The sequence below is a fragment of the Monodon monoceros genome, unplaced genomic scaffold, assembly GCF_005190385.1.
Source record: "Monodon monoceros isolate NGI ecotype Baffin Bay Population unplaced genomic scaffold, NGI_Narwhal_1 Super_Scaffold_11, whole genome shotgun sequence".
NCBI lineage: Eukaryota > Metazoa > Chordata > Mammalia > Artiodactyla > Monodontidae > Monodon > Monodon monoceros.
In genome coordinates, this window is record NW_021703767.1 from 137,902,091 (window position 1) to 137,926,046 (window position 23,956).

The 23,956-nt window shown below is 39.5% G+C and overlaps 1 protein-coding gene across 3 annotated transcripts in view; it reads right to left on the reverse strand.

Annotated features, from left to right (window-relative positions):
- Nucleotides 1-23,956, reverse strand: part of ZNF385D (zinc finger protein 385D) — a 934,321-nt gene that overhangs the window by 80,076 nt on the left and 830,289 nt on the right. For all 3 annotated transcript variants that reach the window (XM_029214260.1, XM_029214259.1, XM_029214261.1), the window contains one exon: nucleotides 14,281-14,443. In XM_029214260.1, coding sequence (XP_029070093.1) covers nucleotides 14,281-14,443 — 163 coding nt within the window. The remainder of the gene's footprint in view (nucleotides 1-14,280; nucleotides 14,444-23,956) is intronic.

A 23,956-nucleotide genomic window follows, 5' to 3' on the forward strand; every position in this document is an offset into this window, starting at 1 on the left:
ACACACACACACACACACACACACACACACACACACAGTAGGTTAATTTCAATAGGCTCTACACCTAAAGCAGCTGGAATGGAGCAGAACCTAGAGTCCAGAGGGTCCAAGGAGTCCCAGAGAAAGGCTAGACAGAACTTCCATGATTGCATTATCAACTTTTCCTGGGGCTATTAAACAAATAGAGCAAAAAACAGGCACATTTGGTCCACAAACAGAGATGGCCAGGGACAGGAGAGGGAGGCTCCAAATGGCACAACAGATGTCTCGGGGCTCACACACCAAGGTGCAGGCTTGGAAGGGCCCTTCCGGGGGTTCTAATGCTGGGAACAGCTGATTGAGTGCAAAAATGAGAGAAGTTAGGGGATGGAGTTTGAAAGTCTTGCCTCGTTCTTGAACTTCCCAGATGGGCTGTTTCATCTATTTTTGGAAAGGTGATGTCAAAGCAACCAGCTGATGCAGTCATTTTGGTGAGATTTTTGCTTTGGGGACAACTGCCAGGATTCAGCTTCACTATCTAAACCTGGTTCTCTCTTCCCACCTAGGAACAGCCGTCTGTCTGCCCTACTCTATGCTATGGGCTGTCCTGGGTTGCAATGGCTTCCAGACTGTCACAAGGTTATGGAGCTCCCAGTCTACTCAGACTGTGGCCTCCAAGTCGAGGGCATCTCTTGCTTCTGGTCATGGAGGTTTCTTCCTGATGGCCTTCCCTGTTGGTCTAGATTGGATTCACAACCTTCCTTTGAAAACAGGAGGCTATGCATTCATCTTTTATATACATTCCTAAAATTCTTTCACTTCAACACACGGCTCTGGTGTTTCGAGTCTTACACTATCTTGGGTTTAGGCCCTGCTTGCCTGCATCACCATGATCAATGTGTTCTTCCTATTACGGTCCCAATTTCTCCCTTGATCTCCAAATCCTGTCCTGCCTTTTCTATGGCTGTTGTTCAAATACCACAGAGCAGAACAGACTGTGGCAGTTCCATTTTACAAAGATGTAAGATACCACTGTGGCAGTTCCATTTTACAAAGATGGCCAGGGCAAGAACTCCCATCTCACATGATTAGCTGACATTGTGACTCTGCCACTCTGCCATCGTTGGGTACCATCTTGGCCATCTCTGGTGCCCATCTCGACCAATAGAGTAAGTTCAGTGAAAGGATATTGGGAAATTAGAGGCTAGGTCATAAAAGGAATTAGAGCTTCAGCCTAGCTATCTTTTCAGAACCCAGATGCCATGTTGTGAGGACATGTGGAAAGGCCACCAGTAGATGCTCTGGCAGACAGCTCGCACTGAGGTTCCCACCAAAAGGTAGCATCGCTAACAGCCTGATCTGTGAGTGGGGAAGGTCTGGGGATGACTGCATCACAAGCTGCCGTTTGACTGTAAGTACATGGGAGACAGCGCTCCTCAGCCCTCCACCCAAGCCAAAACTGCCTACTTGGGCTTCCCTGGTGGCGCAGTGGTCGAGAGTCCGCCTGCCGATGCAGGGGACACGGGTTCGTGCCCCGGTCCGGGAAGATCCCACATGCCGCGGAGCGGCTGGGCCCGTGAGCCATGGCCGCTGAGCCTGCGCGTCCGGAGCCTGTGCTCCGCCACGGGAGAGGCCACAGCGGCGAGAGGCCCGCGTACCGCAAAAAAAAAAAAACAAAAAAACCTGCCTACTTAACCTCAGAATCATGAGAGATCCCATAACATGGTACTAATAATACTACTAGTAAGATGCTCATCATCATGACAGATACTGAGGAGAAATGACAATTTTTTTTTCCCACCACCAAGTTTTGAGTGGTTTGTTTTGCATGCACAGATAATTGGAAAAAATATCAAACAGCTGAATATTTGGAGGCCACTAGACCAGGAATATGCAAAGTATGGCCCGTGGGCCAAATCCAGCCTGCCGTGTGTTTTAGTAACTAAGTTTTACTGGAACACAGCTCATGCGTTTACATATTGGCAATGGGTGCTTTCATGCGACAGGGTCAGAGCTGAGTAGCTGTGACAGAGATTGCATGACCCACAAAGGCTGAAATACTTAATATCTGGACCCCGTATAGAAAAGGTTTGTTGAACTCTGATAGACAAATGGCTGACTTTTCCATTTTCATTTTGTTTTGTTTTTTTTTTACTTTTGACAGTGAGTATTCACCATTTTGCAGCCTAATATACTTGTATCCTATCCAGCTATGTAAAATTTTATATTAATTTGCACTCTGCAGGCAAAGCTACACATATACACTCAAGCATTTGGGAAAAGCTTTCATTAAATTAAAACACACCACAGAGATTCTAAACGGCCATACATGCGGTTTTCATGATGCTAATGCTGGATTGAGTAGGAATGAGGTACCCAAAAGTAAATTTGCACATTGACCAAACCAGGGAGTAGGGCACATTATAGTAAATGTTTTATTTTTCTTTCTCGAATAAGAAGACAACTGATAAAACTGGCAACTCCTGGCTGTGCAGAAATTTACATTGGGTGGAATTTTGATGAAGCTAAAAAACAAAGACTTTCTGAGGTTTTTAAGTAAAGGCAAGTAATTTTAACAGCACCTAAATTAAATTAATCTGATGACAAAGTACCTGCAAATTGAATGGGCCTTCTTGATGTATTCTAGATGTGTTCTACGTGAAAAAAGTACTTTGTTGATCAAGTCCCACTTGGTTTCTTTCCTTCATTACTCTTTGCATTATAAAAAATTAAATTTCTGCAAGGTACAACTCAAAAAATCTATCTTGCCTTCCCCCATTAATTGCAAGTTTGATGGAAGATGTCACCTTTACTCTTTTGAAAAAAGGGAATAATAGAGGACAGAAATACTCAAGGAATTTGACAGCCATGCCAAGTAAATTATTCTATGGCTATTCCAACCACAGCTGTTAGATTTGTGTTTTTTTTAACACAAAGGCATATAATCGGGTTAGAATCCTGGATTACTTTGAAGTAAGAAATTGGTTTTCACCTACTGTTTCAAAACGCTTTTTAAGATCCATTCATCTTTCAGGGTGACGATTAGCTACCCCCTCTTCCTAGGGCACAAAAGTTAACACATACTGGTACCTCAAAATAACCAAGAGACAAATCCAACACCACTAACATGTTTTTCCAAATATTTGGCAAATGAGAGATTTATGAAATATTTCTACTAATGGGGAGATAAATATGATTTCTGTCTCATTTCTGATACAGTCTTCTGCAAAGAAAATTACTTAAAATGGGGATGTCAGTAATTTACAAATTAATATGATGACCTATTGAAATTTTAAAAGCTATATAAATAACAAGTACACTCTTTCTCCTGTTTGGGAAATCACCAACTTTATAGAGCAAACTATTTATGCCCCTGAACTTTAGACTACATTACCTTATTTTTAAATACCACTATATACTGATCTAAAATGTCTTAGTAATACAGGAAAAAGCTTGCATTTATGGGCCCTGAATCAATCCTTTCTAAGTTACTGGATTTTCAATTACCAAAATTACTGCATTAAATATCACCTTAGTTGCCTGAAAGAATTAAAGCACTTTCCAAACTGGAAATTCCTAGAAGATAATACATGTCCTGCCAGACTCTAATCCCTTCCACTGTAGGCAGTCTTTTTTTTTTTTTTTTTTTTTTTTGCGGTACGCGGGCCTCTCACTGCTGTGGCCTCTCCCGTTGCGGAGCACAGGCTCCGGACGCGCAGGCTCAGCGGCCATGGCTCACGGGCCCAGCTGCTCCGCGGCATGTGGGATCTTCCCGGACCGGGGCACGAACCCATGCGCCCTGCATCGGCAGGCAGACTCTCAACCACTGCGCCACCTGGGAAGCCCTGTAGTCAGTCTTGTGGTATCTTTATTTGATAATTTTGTATATTCATTTAGAAAAATTAACATTTGACTGCCAAAAAACCCCAGTGGGGTAGGGCTAACAAGGATTAGCAGAGGATCAAGGGGTTTGCTGCCTACGAGGAGATCGCAAGGCTGCAGGGGTCAGAACTAGGTTCCAATCCTAGCTCTGCCTCTTACAAACGTGTTGACATCAGTGAAGTTATTTCACTCAGAATCTGGTTTCTTGAACTGCAAATTAAGAGTTGGATTCTCCTATAACCTTCACTAGCCTCTAACGTCGAATTTCTAAATCTCTTTGTTTTAGCCTTTTCTTCTTGCTAAAGTGAACCACGAGAGGACAGGAAGAAATACTGAATATGCCCTAAATGTTTAAGGGAAACACTTCATCTAAGGAGTTGTTTTAGGGTTTGCCACCCTTGACATGTTTAGCACATGTGGTTAGTAGTATTTGTGAACCCTCTACCTCCCTCCTATGAAAGGATCATTCCAATTGCTCTGGACTTTCATGGCAGTATATCTGCTGGTTTCCCCTGACAAATCATTTCCTACTCTGGATTATATTTTAGGTTTATTTCTTGTTTTCCAACCAGACTGGAGTCACCCTGGGAGTAGAACACCTATTCTGTACCTTACTTTGCAGCCCTGCAGTATCTTAAAATATTGCAAAATTATTTGAATAGCAATGAGTGGGTGTGAATGAATGGGTGGATAAAAGAACAAATAAATACCCTAGAGCTCAAGAGTCAGATGCTCAAATCTCTGACCAGTTCAGAGAAGGATGGGAAAGGTTTTCTTTTCCACAAGCTTTTCTACTTCCTGAGCAGCATGAAAGAAATGCACTATTCTTTTCTGGTTTTACTTTAATTCTACCAGAGAGCTGGCAAGGAAACAGAAAGCCAGGCAAAAATTAAGATAAGGTCCAAATGGGTAAGTATCCTGACTGCTACACATTCTACATCTTGACCTTCACCTTGGAGTTTGGCCAGGCACCACCAGCTGTTAGTCTGAGGGTAATTGACTTGAGCAATCATGTAGGTATCAAATGCTGTCAAGGCTGCCTGCAAACTGAGTCATGGCAAAAGCAAAGCAAAGGCTGTGTACTGGCCGCATGGCGCAGACTCCACCCCACTGAGTTAAATATGCTCTCTGCCCTCAAATTTAACCCGATACCAGTGACACAACTCGGTTAGTACATAGTCAGTCTAACTCAATAGAGCTTTTTAAAATGTTCTTCACTCTCATTAGAAACTGAAGTAGCAGGGTAATTTAATGATGAATCTGAATGTAATTAAGGTAATTAAAATAGCAACTTAATTTTATGCTGTCTCTGGGAAATGTTCAACCCAAGGGTTGCACATTCAAATTCTGAGTTACACTGGTTAATATCTTTGATGTGTATTATAAAGTAGTTAAATGTAATAAGAGTTCAATTAGTAAAATATATTGACTCTAGGCATTGAAATTGGTACTATATATTTTGGGAGTGTGTTAGTTTTCACTGTTAAAAGAATTCTTCGGATGATAGTCCTGAAAATAAAATTAATACATCACTTTATTGACAGTTTTAATGTAAAACTGCTAGTGGCTGGGATAACGACGTATGGGATGAAGGTGTATGCTCCACCAAGGAGGTGAAAATTTGATGGGGTTGACAAGTAGGAAGATACACAATTTCAGTAGGTGCTAGGACGGAACTTACACAGAAGCCTGGAAATGGGAATTAGCCAGGCAAAGAACGTGATTCTATCTGTACATGTTTGTGCGCATCCATCACTGGCACACAACGTGTGCATCCTCTGTGCCTCCGTAGGTGATACATGGGATGAGGTGAGGTATAAGGGAGGGTTTTTCGAAGCAAAAGAACATACGCACCTTGCCCTGGATTCTCAAGTAATTTTGTTGCGCTGGAGTTCAACAGAGATGTGAAGGACTGCCAGAAATGGTAGGCAAAGGTCAGACCACAAAAAAGTTCTGATGCCATGTTTAAGAGTCTGGAATTCATTGAACATAAATGCAAGTATAATTTTTAATTTAAATATCTGTTTCAGTTTGTGTTTTACTAAGAATTCAGTAGAAGCTTTATGGCTCCTGACTGTAAGAAATGTGCTGCTAACATGTTTTGTTTCACATTCGTTTCATGTCTATTACTATTAGATATTAAACCCTTCACTTTTCCACTTTGGAGACAAAGTTCTCTCATGGTCCACGTGTTTTTTACAGGTGCTCACTTCATGTTCTGTCATATTTGATCATTGTTAAACTTTTTTGTTATAGTTAAGAGTCTAACATTAAGAATTATTATTTTGCAGTTGAAATATTTTATCATTATATAAGCTTATGTCCACTTGATTCCTAAGAAGAACATAAAAATAGGGGGAGAAAAAAAACCCTCCATTAATTAAAAAACACACACAAATGCACACATAGATACAGATGTTTCCAGAAGTGTAACAGCTGTAGACAAAGCCACTGGGAGTTTTAATTTAGTTTTTAAAATTCATCTAGATGTCTGTTATTTCATAGATACTGGTTAGGTGTTTAGCTTATCATTTATTTTATTCAATTTGGTATTTCTTAAAGAAAGACAGTCACATACACGAAGTGTGTACATATACACACACACACACACACACACACACGCACACGCACACACACACACACAAGTCAGGGACCCTGCTGCTTTGAACCATAACATAAATTATGTCTAGCTTGTCAGTTTAGTTTTAATTCCCCTCTTATCATGCACACAATACCCCAGCCCTTGACCATATGGATAGACAACAGGTTCTTTAGGAAATGTAGGTCCTCACTGCTTCACTCATTCATTACGTTTAGGAAGACAACACGTTCCTGTCCAGATGAAGAATTTTTGGTGAAATTCTTCTGCGATTCAAAGATTGGGTTTGTATAATGTATCTGGGTCAAAGCTTTTATCAGCACAATACCATTCATCTTGATTTCCTCAGGCACAAAAAGAACAGGATAGAATATTGTTTGTGATTTCCACATCACCCCTAATGTATGATCTGTCATCACGGATTCATACACAAGGATCCTGGAACCACAATATTCAAATAAGCATCTAGGGTTTGTGTGTGTGTTTCCTTTCTGAATTTCCCTTCTCTTTTTTAATCTCTCTAGAGATCTGCTACCAATACACTCTGCTGGTACTTATCACACATCTTGAGCAGGGAACACTTGGTAAAGGCTCTTTCTTTGACCAGTCAGAAGCACGTCATGAGCCAGCGCTAAGAAGAGAAAAACCACTTAAGGCATCAGTGGTCTCGCAACAGTGCTTCAACTCCTGTGCCAAGATGCTGGCAATGGGGTCCTTAATTGTATTAGTGACTGTTCCAGGGGGTCTTTGTTTGGGAGAATGGGTGAGAAAAGAAAGACCCCAGGAGCCAGCACAATTTCTACTCTGCAAAGAGGGGCATTTTTACGTCACTACACCAGATCTGTAAGTGCTGATAGAAATGTGTCCCTTTTCAAATGACTTCGTATTGCCTCTGAAAGGTCAAAAGAGCTATGGCTTCATAAGCCACAAAAGCATGTGTTCCTCTTCTTAAAGAAAATGGGCAATGCTGATTATGAAGACCTGGTGTAGTGGGGTATTTCAGGAACAGGTATTAAAGACAGAATCTTGCATATCAATAAATATGTATGCAAAATATTTATATAATAAAATACCATCTGATATATTCCATACTATATCATACATACAAATGTATAACACGATTTCAAAGATGCATGGCTTTCTGATGTCAAACCCAGCTGTATTCTGTTATAATTTCCAACACTTGGGACCTTTGTCTGAAGCCTCTGTCAAGAAAAGCAAACTTTTCCCAACTTCCTTATGAAAACAGAAACAAAGCTAATTCTCTCTTGTCCTCTGCTGAAAACTATGTGTCTGTCTTCTAAAGGGCCTTGGACTGGCTTTTCCTTACAAACTACTCATCTACCACTTTTATTTCCAGGTCACCATTCTCATGATTTAGCTTCTACTTAAATGGAAAGGGAAAAAAAAGTGTGTGCCTAGCACTGCCTGGCACTGGGCCTGATGTAAACAGCTGGCTTGAGAGGATAAGGCTCAGGAAAGGAAAGACCCCAGACTCTGTGACCTTATAAAATTGACTGACATTCACAAAGAGGCTTTGTTTCCTAATGTATTTATTTGTAGTCATTGGATATCACTTTCCATTGGATATCTTCTTTATCATTAGAAAAGTCTCCATCACTCTAAGTATAAATAATTTGAATTCCAATAAACACTTAGAATCAATTATTAATTCAGAGTAAATAAATGTTCCTTTGCATTCATAGACCTTTTCATAAATAGATTCAAAAGTATTTCACTCTTGGCACCTTTGGGTCAGGTAAGTACAACATCCCTGGATGATAATTTTGAATTGCCAAAAAGAAAAAGAGAGGGGAAAATTGATACAAAGAAGACTGAATCATAAGAGAGAAAAGTGCAAATTTAACTTGTAACATAGTAGCTTTATCTAATGACTATATTTGCAATTCGCTGAGACTTGAGAGAATTATGTAATAGAACCAGGGAGAAATGTTCTCAGATCTTACCAAGTGGATGACTATCGTAAATCTAAAACTCAATAGACTAACTCCTGAGTGATAGTCACTGAAGGAACATTAGAAACGTCAAGTCTTCTTTACCTGTGTAACCAGGGAATCTCAAAGGAAGCAAACAAAGAACAAACAAACTTTAGGAGTTAGACTTGATGACCTTTAAGAAAACCTGCAACTCTGAAATTTGATGAGCAATATCTCAGAATTCTTTGGATTAATGAGAACCATTGTTCTTTCATGCAATCAGGTATTCACAAATAAAAAAGTCTAGAGGTTTGCTTTTAATTCAAGAACAAGAGAGCAAAACTGATTGCTTCAGGTTTTAAAACTACTTATTAAAAGAAAAACAAAAAAAACCCTACTTTTACACAAAAAGTACTCTTTAAAGAAAAAAAGATAAATAAAAGGATTATGCAAGTATGTACTCTAAATGAGCATATCATCTGGCCATAGGAAAAGGTAAAGACATAAAAATTATATGTGAACAAGAATAAGATAGGGCAGTTAGGAAGATACGGATTCTTATGGGACTTCATAGGCAGAACGAAGAAGAGAAAAGTGACACACTTTAAGGGAGAAATTTAGAACAGTATAAGATACAAAGATGCAGGGGGATCACGTCTCTAGTGGAGAATATTGCAGGTGAACAACAGAAGAAAAGTTTGGAAAGGCAGGTTGTGATCAAACCATGGGGGACCATGAGGTCCAGCATAAAGGCACAATGAAGGTTTCTGAGTGGGTTAGTGCTGTGCCTTATACACTGTCTAGTATGAATGGGCAGTAGCATGAAGGATGTGGTTGTCAAGGGGCCAGAATGGAGGCAGTTGGACTTGCATGGAGGCTAGGGCAATGGTAGGAGTAAAACTGAGACCCATGAGGCCAGGATATGGGTAGAAACCATGTGTGAAAGAGTGAAGGACGTCTTCTGGGAATGTGAGGGGAGTGGGTTCCAACCACTGAACGGATGTGTGGACTGAGATAGGAAGAAGAGGCTAAGACGGATAGAAGGTTTCAGGTCTATGAGCTCCAGGACCAAAAGTAAAACTCGGGAAGGCAGGATGGAGAGAGAGTTGGGGAGGATGGTCAAAGTGAGGCTTATTTTTTTTTTGAACCTGCAAAATAGAGGTGCTAACAAACCATCCAAGTGAGTGACCAATAAGCCTTAGAAATCAGGTCAGGGATTTCCCTAGTGGCTCAGTGGTTAAGAATCCTCCTGCCAATGCAGGGGACACGGGTTCAAGCCCTGGTCCGGGAAGATCCCACATGCCGTGGAGCAACTAAGCCCGTGCACCACAGCTACTAAGCCCGTGCGCCACAACTACTGAGCCCGCACACCTAGAGCCCATGCTCCGCAACGAGAGAAGCTACCACAGCGAGAAGCCTGCGCACTGCAACGAAGAGTTGCCCCCACTCGCTGCAACTAGAGAAAGCCTGCATGCAGCGACAAAGATACAATGCAGCTGGGTTTTAAACATAAATAAATAAATAAAATGTATAAAAAAAAAAAAGAAATCAGGTCAGATTTCAGGAGAAGAACAAGGCTGGAGATGTGGAATGCTGAGACTCCAACACAGGGCTGGCGGAAGCCATGGTGGGATATGATGCTTTATTGCTCACTAATATCTGTCCCCTTCCCTGAAGAAGATTATTCTTCCCTGCCCTTTATAATCAGGCTTGATCATGTGACTTGCCAAGGAAAGGGAGAGGAAAGTTAAGTCACTTGCATTAAAAAGCTTTAAAAGCCTATTGATTCACACCCTTCTTTCTTCCTCTTCCATAGAACTGGTAATGCCCAGCTAGTGATTGCTTCATTAGCCTGGCCCTAGAGTTAAATTAACAAAGGAAAAAAAAACAAAAAACAAAAACCCATAGCTGCTCTGTAGGGTGTGAGAGGAATAATTAGTGGCTGTAAAAGCCACCAGGAGTTGGCAGTTGTTTATTACTGCAGATTCACCTAGCCTAACCTAATGGATAGGTCATAGGAATGAATAAAATTGTCCCCAAAGGGAAAGTAAAGAAAGACCAGAGGATGACTTCGCACAAGACTTAATCCAACAACTGCGAACGTGTCATTTCACAGGAAAAAAAAATCAATTGAGCTATATTTGCCCAGTTATTTTAAGCATAATTTCTTAAGTTTTGTCATTACTTTTTCTGTATAGAAAACTTGCATTAAAAGAAAAACGTGGGGAGGGATAAATTAGGAGTTTGGGATTAACAGATAGTACTATATACTACTGTACATAAAATAGATAAACGACAGGACCTACTGTGTAGCACAGGGAACTATATTCAGTATCTTGTAATAACCTATAATGGAAAAGAATCCAAAAATAATATATATATGTATGTATATATGTATATGTGTGTATATATATATAAACCAAATCACTTTGCTGTGCACCAAAACTAATACAACATTGTAAAGCAACTATACTTCAATTTAAGAAAAAACCTCGCTAAGTCAGACAAAGTTATTCTGGTCACCTTTGGAAATGTTTGCTCCATGAAATATTCTGTGAATGAATAGCAATCACCCTCCCGTAACAATTTTGAGTGTTCGAAATATTTTTAAAAATATTACTTTTGCCTATAAATTTTTCTTTGTGTAAATTCACCAAACACTCCTCATTAGATTGTAAGAACTAAAATTATGTATTAACGTTAGGGAGTGTCTTCTTGCCTAGCAGTAGGGGAACGAGGCTATCTGGGAGCGGCTGGTGGTGGATCACTGAATTGCTCACCACTGCAGCCTGCAGACTGGTAGAAGGAGGGGAAAAGAATCCCAAGATCACGAAGTTAGTGACTGAGACCTCAGCCCTCATGTAAGCCCAAATATGTAGATATATTTATTAGCCTAAGGTAGCAATTTAAGCCCATAATACATGATTTAGGAATTTAGAAGGAATTGTTTGTCTACATTCTCTTTTTGTAAGTAGATTTGGAATGAGAATTTGGTTTTTATGAATATTCTATTTCTTGTGTTTTAAAGAATCCCAGGAAAACCTCCTAAGCAATTTTTAAATTCAAGTCTATACCACTTCTTGCTTTCTTTTTTTTTTTTTTTTTTACTATTGTTGCCCAACCTTCTCCTAAGATTCTTGTCTATCACATCACTGTATACTCAAGCATTTTTAAAAGCAATTGGCCTACATACATACTAAATTCTTGTTAAGAACAATTTGGTAAACTTACTGAAAGTGGTTTAATGTCTCTATACCTTTTATGCATGGATAAGTCCACAAACCCCAAAACAACTTTTTACATTAAGTAGAAAGGTTACAATTTTTTATCATTAAAAAATATGTGGTCTTTGATTTCAGAGTGTTCTCTCTTTCCCCTTCTGCCTCCGAGTATTTAACTGTTGTAAGAAACTAGCTCAGAGACCCATCCTGTTTTCAGAGCTGTGCTCCTTCCCAATCAGTATGAGGACACAGGCAGTAATAAAAAGGACAAGTAATCGCTTTAAGAAAACTCCCATTTATCAGCATAGGTGCCTCGGATTCATACTGCAGTACGAATGGGCTAAGAGCCTATGAAATTCCAGGAGCTTTCTTGGGCGACTTCTCATAGGTAGTTTTGCAGAAATCCCAGATAAGGATAGAGTTTGGCTTAAAACACCTAGCGAGTGTGCTGGACTCGTTAGTCTTTCAACCTGTATGACCCATTTCTTTGTGGGTAGAGGTCCCCTTGGATCAGGAAGCCAACCCCTTCCAGATGCCCATCACTTCCTTACTTTGGCTTTAAGATATTTGTACTAACTTTGCAGATTTTATTATCCCTCTGTCCTTCTGGAATTTTCTCTAGCTCCAGCTAGAAAGGGCACTTCACCATTTCAACACCATTCCAACCACTAGGTGAATCTGGCATCCCCACTAGAATTCTGTCTATCTTATGTAGGCTCTGTCCCACAACCCAGTCCAAACTAGTTTCCATTCATCCTCCAAGAGGACAGAGCCTTTCCACTCTAGTCTCTCAGGTGAGGGATGGAGGTATGTATTCATAACTCATTTATGTAACGGAGATGACACAAAGGGAGCACTTCTTAAGCCCAGTCAGCAGCTCTACCTACCATGTACATATATATATTTTTAAATGCCATGCATCTCAATGTAACAGGGATTTTTTACATTTTAAAGAGAAATCAAGGTAATCCAAACAGCCATTATTGATAAAAATGTCTAGGAGTAGAAGAGTCTGGCAACGAGCAAAAACTTTACATCAAACTCATCTCTTTATATCAAACCTTTTACATCAAATTTACATCTTTATTCTTCCTACCTACTATCTTTTTGCAAATGAAATATATGTCTCTATGGCGAGTATGGCTTTAGGGATCCCATCCCAGATGCCAGTATCTGGGAGCTGAAATTACACTCAACTGCTTCAAGACTGCTCATTTCCCCTACAGGCCCCCAAATAGGGTGGTGACTTTTCAATTAATGGAGAAAAGAATAATGTGTTCCCTACAAGGTTTTACATCTAAATTAATAAGACGGTATAATTCAGCTCTTGCTCTGAATACCAAAGAAATGAACATGACAAGTTTTTTTTTTCTTCTTCCCCCTTTATATGTTGTGACACAAAGCCAGATGAATCAGAGAATCAAAGGGATGAAAGAAAATGCAGCCAACAGACATTTTACTCAGCACCTACCCCGCGTCAGACAGGTGCTGGGGTACAAAGATGACGAGAGGTCACTCAGCCTCAGAGAGTATACAGGTTACTCAGGAAGGAGGCATGATGCATGCACCAATAATATTCAGATGAAGTATATAAAATGTGTTGTGGGAACTCACAGAGGACACTGTCGTCCCTTACAGATTCACACAGGAGCAAGCATCTCTCCAGATCCTTTGAGGACTATGTATCATATGTCTCATGGGTGTACCGCGTGTAATAACGTCGCTTTAATCTGTTGCATTGGTTCACTGTTGACTTTATATTTTCATCAGCCAGGGCCAGAAGATCTCTTCTAGGTAAGACATTCCCATAAATGACAAGATAAATGCTTCCTGACCACTGCTATTTGTAGGGGCCGGAAGGCAACTGGCACATACCAGCCCTTGTATTCTTAGAAAGTGATTCATTAAATGGATGTGTGTACATCCATGAATCACACGGGATCTCTTTTTATGTAAGTTTCGAGGACCAGTGGTCTTATATTTTTAAATGCCAGCTTATGGAAACCCCACTGGCTTCCCCTGCCGTGAATACACTGGTTGCTTGAGGAGCTATCCCAAGGCACCATTCAGAGGCCGTCATTTCACTGTGAAGACTGTTAAAAAGAATAATTGGTATCAATAACACTTACCTGTGTATGCAGAGGGAAAGGTTACCCAGCCATAACAAGCCCAGATTCTCACAGCCACTACTTAAAACAATGCAATGTTTGGGATTTATGAGAATAAACCCTGTCAGGAATAATGCCCTTATGGGGGCCTTCTTGATTCATTTGGCATATTCTGCTGTGTACTCACAGTTCAATCAAATCTGCCATGCGGTTATAGGCTAACGTGCTTGCCTACAAGATGCAAACGATACACACCGGAAAGGTTCACTTCTCAAAAAGAGGTATGGCTTTAGATGCCCTTCTGACTCTTGTGTTCCTCTAAAACAGCCATAGGACTGTTTCCAATGCAAAATCTGCAACATTACTAGTGATTATCGACATCGCTCAAGGGTACTGGAAAAATGAGGGGGAAGCATTACCATTACATAGAAAGATGGATCAAGCATGAATCAAGATGGAAGGAACACCAGCAACAGATACAGTCAAGCAAGGGAAGGAGCCCCCGAACAACAAGGATGAGGACGACAGTAACACAACAAAGAGCATCGCTTAACCTGTTTTGTCAGAGCTGGTATTGATGGTATTGGTAGTGATGGAGGTGAAGGTAGTCTTTGCGCTGTCCTTGGCAGTTACAGATTTCTGCTTATTTTTCATGGCTTCCAGTGCTTTGAGCTTCTTGGCATGTTTCGTGCCTTTGTAGTGGGCCGCAGCCTGGCTCTACAAAGGAGAACAAAATGAACCATGCAATCAGGCTCATTTCTAAACTGGCATTCTCTGTATTACTGCAAATACAGACTCCCTTTCAATAATAGGTACCATTCACGCGAATTGTGGCTGTGGTCAAACGGTGGGGTTCTATTTAGAATGATGCTACGAAGCAAAGGGAATCAAGTTCTAAAACCTCTGGATGGAAGGAAGAAATATTCTATTGCTTCTCTTCAGAAAAATGTAGATGAACACTAACATAGCAACAACATTTTCTTTGTGGAGTGGGAGAAAAAAAAATAAGAATTTACAACTGTATTGCCTTTGTTCCGTCACAGAAGATGCTGGGCTCCCAAAGATTAACAAGGGCCCTAGAAAGAGTAGCTCTCACCTTCTTGGCTCCGGAAATATGTTTCTCCTCCTACAATGTGTCTTATTAATACAGGACCCAACAGGTGTCTACCAGGAAAAATTCACCGATAACAAGGGAAATAGGCACCCTGGAGGCTGAGATGGGAGCGTGAGAGTTCAAAATAAAATGCACTGCTGAAGTCCAAATGGAGTATATGGAAGCTAGGCAATTTTATGATTCTTTATTTCTCTTTGCTTCCCACAGAGGGTAGTCTGAGTTCAAGGTATTCTTTCAACACGTGTGTCCTTTGTGCCCTGGTCCATTGCCAGGAGGATCCAGTGTGTTTTGAGCACTTCATGGGGCCGATGCAATACTTTTGCCTTTGCTTTCTGAGATTTCTATAAATAGTAATATATATATTCCCAAGTTTATATTTTCTTAACCTTATCTTTTGGTATTGGAGAGACAATGAGATAGAAAATCATCTTAAAAATATATATTTATTAATGTTAATTTATTGGTGGTGACGGGGAAGCCTTTGTGGTTTAGGGTGAGGTGGAAGTGGGCAGGGAGATTCTTAGATTAGAAGGTTTTCCAGCTCAAAACCTTTAAAACTATGACCTCACAAGGAAGAAATCTCGGTGGAGGACTAATTCTGTATAGTATCTACGCATCACTTCCCATGACTTATTTAAACCCAATGTTCCATTTTGCCAGAAAAATGCACATTGGCCTCTTCATCACAGCAACTGTAGTAGGTAGGGTGTTGCAGTATAATATCTTTTTATAAGTAGATAAATATATAATCCACACCTTCATTTGCATCATTCTGACAAGTATCCTCAAAGGACTAGGTACCTTTATTGAAAGAACACTGGACAAGGAAATTGTATATTAGAAACAGTTTGAACAGAGAGGACACTCATGCATCAGTTTTCCAACAACACATAACGTCAAAAGACATAGTGTGAGTCAAACTATGAAGTTAAGACTTACTATAGTTAATTGAGGAACCAGTGATAGATTGGATTGGTTTGATTCTACATGGAAAATGCTATTTTGATGGACAGAGTGGTGTCCCTTTTTTCTCCTTCCTGATTTATTTCCAATAATTCAAATCCTCTGGGTATATCTTTTGAGGGCATGATGCTGTATTCAATTAATTGCACAATATATAGTCGGTCATCTTCTCTAGACAGCTGGTGATGTACTTTCCCTTAAAGCAAGGTTCATCTCCCACTCCTGGTATAGAAGTGAATGCTTTATATATAATGCATATTAAAATATGAGGTTGAGATAAACAGTGCTACCCCCACATGTACCTTCAAAATATACATTTTGTACATATACTTTCATTCTAAGTTTCCTGGCAAATCTATATTCTCGGTGGTATTTCAAATCAGATATGACTTTGTTTTAATACACCATAGGACCAGGTGAATGTCACTATTTTAGATATTAAGAAAGTTACTCCGAAAGAATCCTGACACTTAAGAGTGTACTTATATCCCGCGCCCCCCGGCTGAAAAAAAAAAAAACCCTCTGCACAGATACAGCTAAGCCAATGCTTCCAACAAGTGAAATGGCTCAGGGAGTTGTGGGGAAAAGAGGGTGATCAAATTACCAATAGTTGGTAGGCTCCCAGTTGAGACCCCTGATATGTTAAAAAGCAAAACAAAAGAAGACAATATGCACACTCACTTGTTAATTGAATAATAGTCCCAAAGCACCCTGATAATAATTAAAAATATCTGCTATTAAAAAAAAAAGCAAGCGAGCCTCCCACAAATTTGAAAAGAAAAAGTTGAATGGTATGAAGGTCCAAAATGCTATGGAGAGACCTGTAGAATTTCGGGGGAAATGTTGGATATAGTGGAGGCGGATCGGGGTAGCCTCAATGTGATTGTGGTGGTGTAGGGTGTGTGTGTGCTAGGGGTAGAAGTCGATATACAAGTTGTAAACAGAATGCAGACAGATAACCCTTCTGGATACTGTAAATTTTCTTTGTCATTGATCTTTATGTTTGTATAATTTATTGGACTGCTCTTGGGTTCTACTGGTATTAAGTTTAATATCTATGTATACTGCCCCCTGAACTCTTCTTTTTTTGTATTCTTTTCCACTATGGTTTATCATAGGATGTTGAATATAATTCTCTGTGCTATACAGTAGGACATTGTTGTGTATCCATTCTCTCTATAATAGTTTGCATCTGCTAACCCCAAACTCCCAATCCTTCCTTCCCCCATACCTCTTCCCCCTTGGCAACCACCAGTCTGTTCTCTATGTCTGTGAGTCTGTTTCTGTTATAGGTAAGTTAATGTGTGTTATATTTTAGATTCCACATATAAGTGATATCACATGGGATTTGTCTTTCTCTGTCTGACTTCAGTTAGTATGAGAATCTCTAGTTGCATCCATGTTGCCGCAAGCCCCCTTGATACAGGTGTGTTGCATAAAGGCGTGTTCCTTGTGTAAATGAAGAAAGCCCAGACAGCTCTCCTTACCCTGTTAGCCCACTTCACTGGACTGGATAGATTTTTCAGCCACATCTAACCTTTCTGTGACTGTAGACAAAGCTGCAGCCTAAGAAGGAATCATGCTGAGAGATTTTTCAAAAAGCAGTAGTTGGACAGAGATGTGTCTTTGGGGTTCATCTGCTTTGCCTTTGGGCAGAGAGGTGCTGGGTGTACGTAGCATGCCATTTTCCCTCCAAGGTTGTCTCCTATTATTTCTTAGCCAGTCTCTGAGTCAAGTCATCCTCAGAAACCTGGGAACCATTGAACACAAACAGACTATTATTTTTCACAGGAATGATTTCAAAGTTAAGTAAGTGTACTACTTCATCACAGCACATGTCAGAATTCTGTATTTTAAAACTCAAAGAGAATTAGGTGATCAAAGTACACAGAGAACAAGAAAACATTGCTTTCAACAAGTTCCTTTTAGATCATAAATGGAATATTCGGGTATAGTGTAAAAATCACTATCGCCGACCTTGAACTAGCACATGACACCGTGAAATCTAACAAGTGTCATCCCAGAGGCAAGCGGTGACATTCAAGATATGCACACACATTCCTGCGGAATAGTGATGCCACTTTAAATGTCAGCACCAATCCTAGCCTTCAGTAGCCAGTCAGACTTTTCAATCTTCAAAATTTGTCTTCAGTATTTCAAAAAGCCTTCAGGTTTAAAGGCAACTGAAGTTCCAAAGTAGATAAAAATAACCGTGAAATGGCGAACACTCGGAAGAGTTTCATCATTTTGAAACACATGCACACATATACACACATCTATTTTGCTTATCTATGAGGCTTTGTTATAAAGCACTATTATTCTGTGAAACTCACTGCAAAATTAACGTTCATGCATCCTTTTATTCCCTTAGCTCCAATACCTTGTTTGTACAATTTTAATCTGCATGTCTTTGGCATAAAGTCTCGTGATATGCTTTTGAAGAACTAGGAAGTTTACTATGAGCATACATATATGGCAATGATAACCAATTCATTTTCATGAACACGTGATTTCAAAAAGAACAAGGTGGTCTTTGTTAGTTTCTGATGTCATTTCATCACATTAAATTTTTATTAAAATAAAATGAACATTATCCTATTAAAGTGTAACATCAGAAAAATAAAGAGTGGTTATGAAAGAAGTTACCATCCTCTTTGGGGAGACAAGAGATAATACTTGAACAGAGGAATTCTTTATTTTTTAAGAAAATTATCTGATTTCAAAACTTTAACTTAGATTGTTGTTTTGGATATGAAAAAAATGAAATGATAAAAAGATATGGTATCCTAAACTCTAAAACACTTACTTTAGATTTTTATTTTGAAAACTATTGAAAAACTACTCCTGGAAAAAAGTTTAAAATTTGTATTTATCTCTGTACAGTTGTGTTTTTTTTGTTTTGTTTTTTTTTTTTGCGGTACGCGGGACTCTCACTGTTGTGGCCTCTCCCGTTGCGGAGCGCAGGCTCCGGACGCGCAGGCTCAGCGGCCATGGCTCACGGGCCCAGCCGCTCCGCGACATGTGGGATCCTCCCGGACCGGGGCACGAACCCGTGTCCCCTGCATCGGCAGGCGGACTCTCAACCACTGCGCCACCAGGGAAGCCCTGTACGGTTGTTTTTATGTTGCATACACTCACTCAAATCTAATATTGAGGCCATCTGCATAGGTTCAGCCATGTGGATTAAGACCAGTGTGCATTCTAACTGTTCAGTGGCTTGTTAAATATTTTGAATATCACTTTTGTATATATCAATAGAAAGTTTCTAATGATTTTATCTTAATTTGCTTATTATCAACTCTCAGTTTCATTTAATACTCATATAAAGCATTAGTTCTTAAAGTGTGGTCCCCAGATGAGTAGCAGCAGTGGCAGCTGGGAGCCTGTTAGAAATGCAGGGATTTGTACCCAACATCTTATAATAACCTATAATGGAGTATAATCTGGAAAAAAGAATGAATCACTATGCTGTACACGTGAAACTAACATAATACTGTAAATCCATTATACTTCAATTAAAAAAAGCAATAAGATGATATTCAGTGAATTTGAAAAAAAAAAAAAAAGGAATGAAAATTCTCAACTTCTTTCCCAGACCCACTGAATCAGAAACTATGGCTATGAAGCTCAGCAATCCGTGTTTTACAACCTTTCCAGGTGCTCCTGAAGCATACTAAAGTTTTAGAACCACTCATCCTAAATATTAGTACATTTTCTCCAAAGATGGCCCCTTCTTGTGTAAGTGGCCAATGTCTAGGTCTTAAAAGATCAATATATAGTCATTTGAAGATTGAACCTTTCCATATGTCTAACTGTGAGTAATGTGTATTACTCAAGAAAAATAATCAAAAGTTTCTTGCCTTAAAAACAAGCCGTAAAAAGAAGTAAAAAATAACTCAGATAACATAGGGAACTGGGGAACTTCTACACAAGAGGGATGAATTCAAAACAGTAGATCAATCTTGGAAATCTTGTAACTCTCAAACCCCATATAAGTGCTTTCCAAGCCTTTGTGATTCTCTCTGTACATTTTACCTTTTCTCTCCAAGCTAATTATTGTTGCAGCATGACCTCTGACCCCATTGTTTGTATCTCTATGTTGAATGCTTTGCTGTGATCCATTTGTGCGGGGGTGGGGGGGGGGGGGGGGGGGGGGGGGGAATCGCTAGTTCTGTAAAAAAAAAAGCAAAAGCAAGGCCCTGTGTCATGTCTCTTAAAACCTCACTATAACAAGCATCTAACTCACTATTATATTTGCATTAGCTGATTCAGTGTTAGCCATGGCTAAGTTCTTTCCTTATGTACTTAAGGCTGTTTTAATTGAAGGAAACTCCTAGCCAGCAGGCAAATAAAAACCACCCTAGTAAGCCAAGAGACTGCCTTCCCTGTTACTCCACTTAACAAAATATTTGAAGAAGAAATTTCAAGATAGAATAGTTTATGGTTATACATTTTCCTTACTGATGTGAAGACATGTACTTTTCAAATTCTCTTACTCAATGGGGAAAATGACATGAGAAAGATATTTTTATTCCTTAATTACATGTCCCAGAAAGAATATTTAACAACTTATTTTAATCTGCGATTGTGCAGCTAACATTTAGGTAGATGACTACAATATGAATAAAAGTGAAAATTCACTTGCATTGAGTCCCAAAGTGAAAAACATGATTCAATTAAGAGTGTTCTCTCTGAGCTCAAATGATTGATGCCCTACTTTAAATGTGTTCCTGTCTTCTGTACTCTTCAATACAGAAATGAATAGTACCTGCCTCAGGAACAGAAAAATAGAAAAAAAAGAAAGATAATACCATAAGAGTAGGGTCATTTTTATACACGACCAGTAGTCACTCAAAAAACAAATTCTAAATAAACATAGAGAAAAAGAAGAGAGGCATGTCACAATTTCTCAGATATATTAGGTAACTAACTTTTATAAGCAACAAAAATACCTTGTCACTAAGTGGTTGTGAAAAAATCTCGATGGACTCACTTATCTTTTTCAAAGTCTTCTCAACTCATCTAGAAACTTCATGATTTTTAAATATTAAGTACTTAATGTTTTCAAGTATCTAATGTGGATGATAAAAATAGCACTTATTTGAGTAAGAGAGGCTAATTTGAGAGTTTTTGCCTGGCTCCTGTTGTGAAACCACTGTTCTTGTATGTCTGGGGTACAAACAGCTGACCCCGTGACCTCTAATGGTGGGGTCCTGATTGGGAGACACTGGCTGACAGTGGGCTTTGGAAGCCGGTGCTCATGATCTGATACCGACCAGGGTTCTTGGCCTTCTCCGATCAATAGAAATTGATAAGAGGACAGACAAGAAATTCAGGTAAGGCTTAACAGGTTCCCTTGCTCACTGCCCTAGCGGGGGCGAGCTGGTTCCTTATATGGGGTGAGGGGAGGGGTGTGGCCAGGGCTCAGGCTGGAGGTGTGGCTTAGGTGGTCTGCCCAGCCCTTTGGTGGTGCTGAGTGCAGGGGGCATGCACAGTGCCCTGCTTTTGCTCCCGATTCCTGAGAAGCGGCAGTTGGGTTTTTGGTCTTTTTGTATCTTGTTGTCCATAATTTGCCCCAACTGTGCATGCACGCAGTTATTTTTAGTCCCTTATAATTTCTTTGTATCTTCTTGCTGGAGGAGACATTTGTCCAGGTGCAAGCACTGCAGCAAAGGGGCCCAGGTCCCAGCCTGTCTCAGATCTAATTGAGCCAAAAGGAACATTTGGTTCTGGTGAAGTTTGCTCAGTCTTTTGGGGATCTTTCTGTAAATGAGAGACCGCAAATGAGTTTTAACTCTACTGATAAAATCACGATAATTTCTTGTAGGAAACTGAGAGAAATCAGAAAAACCACTGTGTCTAACTACTCAACCAGCGTACAATAGCCCTTCACCATGTCCACAGCTGAACACTCCCCTCAGTGCGTGACTGTCACCTACCCTTGGAAAGTGCGGGGGGAATTAGACATGTTGAATCTAGCCATGTCTGAGGGTCAAGCTGTCAAAGGTGTTGGTATCAGATGCAGAGAAAAACTTTATTTCCGGGTGTGACCTGCATGCTTCCCCTAAATCGTCCCAACCTCCTCCCCCAAGAAACCTACCCACCCATCACCCCAGTCATGATGTCTGCTCTCTAACAAGAATAACTGCCTCCAGTGTAGATAAATGAGGGAAAGCCCTCCCTTTTATTCTCTTAAGGAAAATACCACAAGAAGAAATCATTTTCAAAGCCTTCTCCCTCTGCCTGGAGCACCTTCACTTGCCTGACAGATACCTGTTCATCACAGGTCACCAGCTCCATGTGGCCTTGGGTACAGGGAGTGACTCCTTATAGCACTGACGTCACTGCCATAACTAGGGTTAAATGTCTGTTTCTTCTGATAGAGAGTAAGTTCCTCAACAGAGAGAGAAAGACATCATCATTTTGTCCCTGAGACCTAGCAGAGATCTCTAAATGGGTTCCTATTAAATGCACCTTGAATTAATTTCACATTTTGATTTTAAAATATAAATATGCATATGGTGTCTCAATGGATTCTGTATGTGAACAGGGTGCAACTTAATTCTCTGCCATTCTTTGGCACTTTGCGTTATCTGTTGAACACACTTCAGGGCATATTTATAGCACTTAATGCTGGAAAAGCATCTGGCAGAAACACAAACTATTATTTTTTCTCAGAGAGAAGCTTACCATCAACTGTAAATTGTGCTATTTATGGGAGCTCTCTTTTAGGATGCAGCAAGGAATAATATGGAGATTGTTTCACTTTTTAAAAATTTTGATGAATAACGTTTTTGGTTATTTTTTTAAATCTGGGAAGTGCCATGAATGTTTCCGGTGATGATTTTTCATTTTAAGATTTTTCTATAGGTCCAAATTCTCTTAAATACACATAGAGAAATTTTCAGGATGTGGAGAATGCTATTTCTCTCTTAACACTACGGTTAAAGTTTCCAAATGGAATATTTTCTCTATATTGCTCTAAAACAATATACAGAAATTAACTATGACATGATTAACCCATTTTCCTCCCTACAAATCCACATAATAATCTACACCCTGCATTTGCTGAAAAAGAGCACCTTTCATTTGGGGAAAAATATTAAATTCCCTACTTCTCCGTAAATCAAGGAAGGCCTCCTCCCTCTAGTTTTATAGCATTCCTCATCTCTAATTCATGAATCTGAGAATTGTCCTGATTGTTCTTTTGATGAATTTGTTTCAAAGATCCTCGGTGAAATATGTAATTGTAAATGAGATTTGTGGAGCCCACAAAATATATGGTATATGGTTGAGCAGATGTTTTCTCAGTGTTTAGTACTATAGCATTTTTCTGAAGCACTTTGGGTGCACTGGGAAGAGATGGGATTGGGACCATAAATAAGCTCGAGAACCTCAACTCCGATGGGCATAGCACACCCGTATTCCAGGTTTTTCACTGCTCATTCAGTCACAAAGGACTCACTGAACAGTGGCTAAACACTTCTGTAGTTATGGGGACAGTTGTAGTTATGGGGACAGAGTAGAGAATGAGGCACACTGATAAATTCAGCCACATTAATACATCTTCTCTATTAAAGATACCATAGGCTGAATTGGGCGATTGGGATTGACATATATACTGATGTGTATAAAATTGATGACTAATAAGAACCTGCAGTATAAACAAACAAACAAACAAACAAACAAAAAACAACTAATACTAAACCTTCTTTGGGTTATTTGTATGGAAATATGTTAATATAAATGTTTCAGACATTACATGAAATTTCTAAAAATCTTGTATGTTCTGTTATAACGTTATGTCATAATTCTAGCTATTACTTTAAAATGTATGTCTCAGAAATAACTAAATTTCCTTGTCAATTGCATTATTATGAACTTTCATCAGATCTTTAACCGTGGTCATTTTTAAGTCTTTTGTCATTTACAGACAGTTCTGGGTGTACTTTGATGCTTTTGCAAAAATTTCCTATAAAAGGGTTTCATCTTCGAGGAATTCATGGAAAAGACTCTGACAAGTACAGGTTTCTGGTAACTGACTATACTGCTGAACTGAATGAAGAAGCATTTTCAGAACTCTAATGGAAAACTGATGAATTCATAAAAGTGCTAACAAAAGATCAAGATGAAAAAAAAATTAATTACATGGG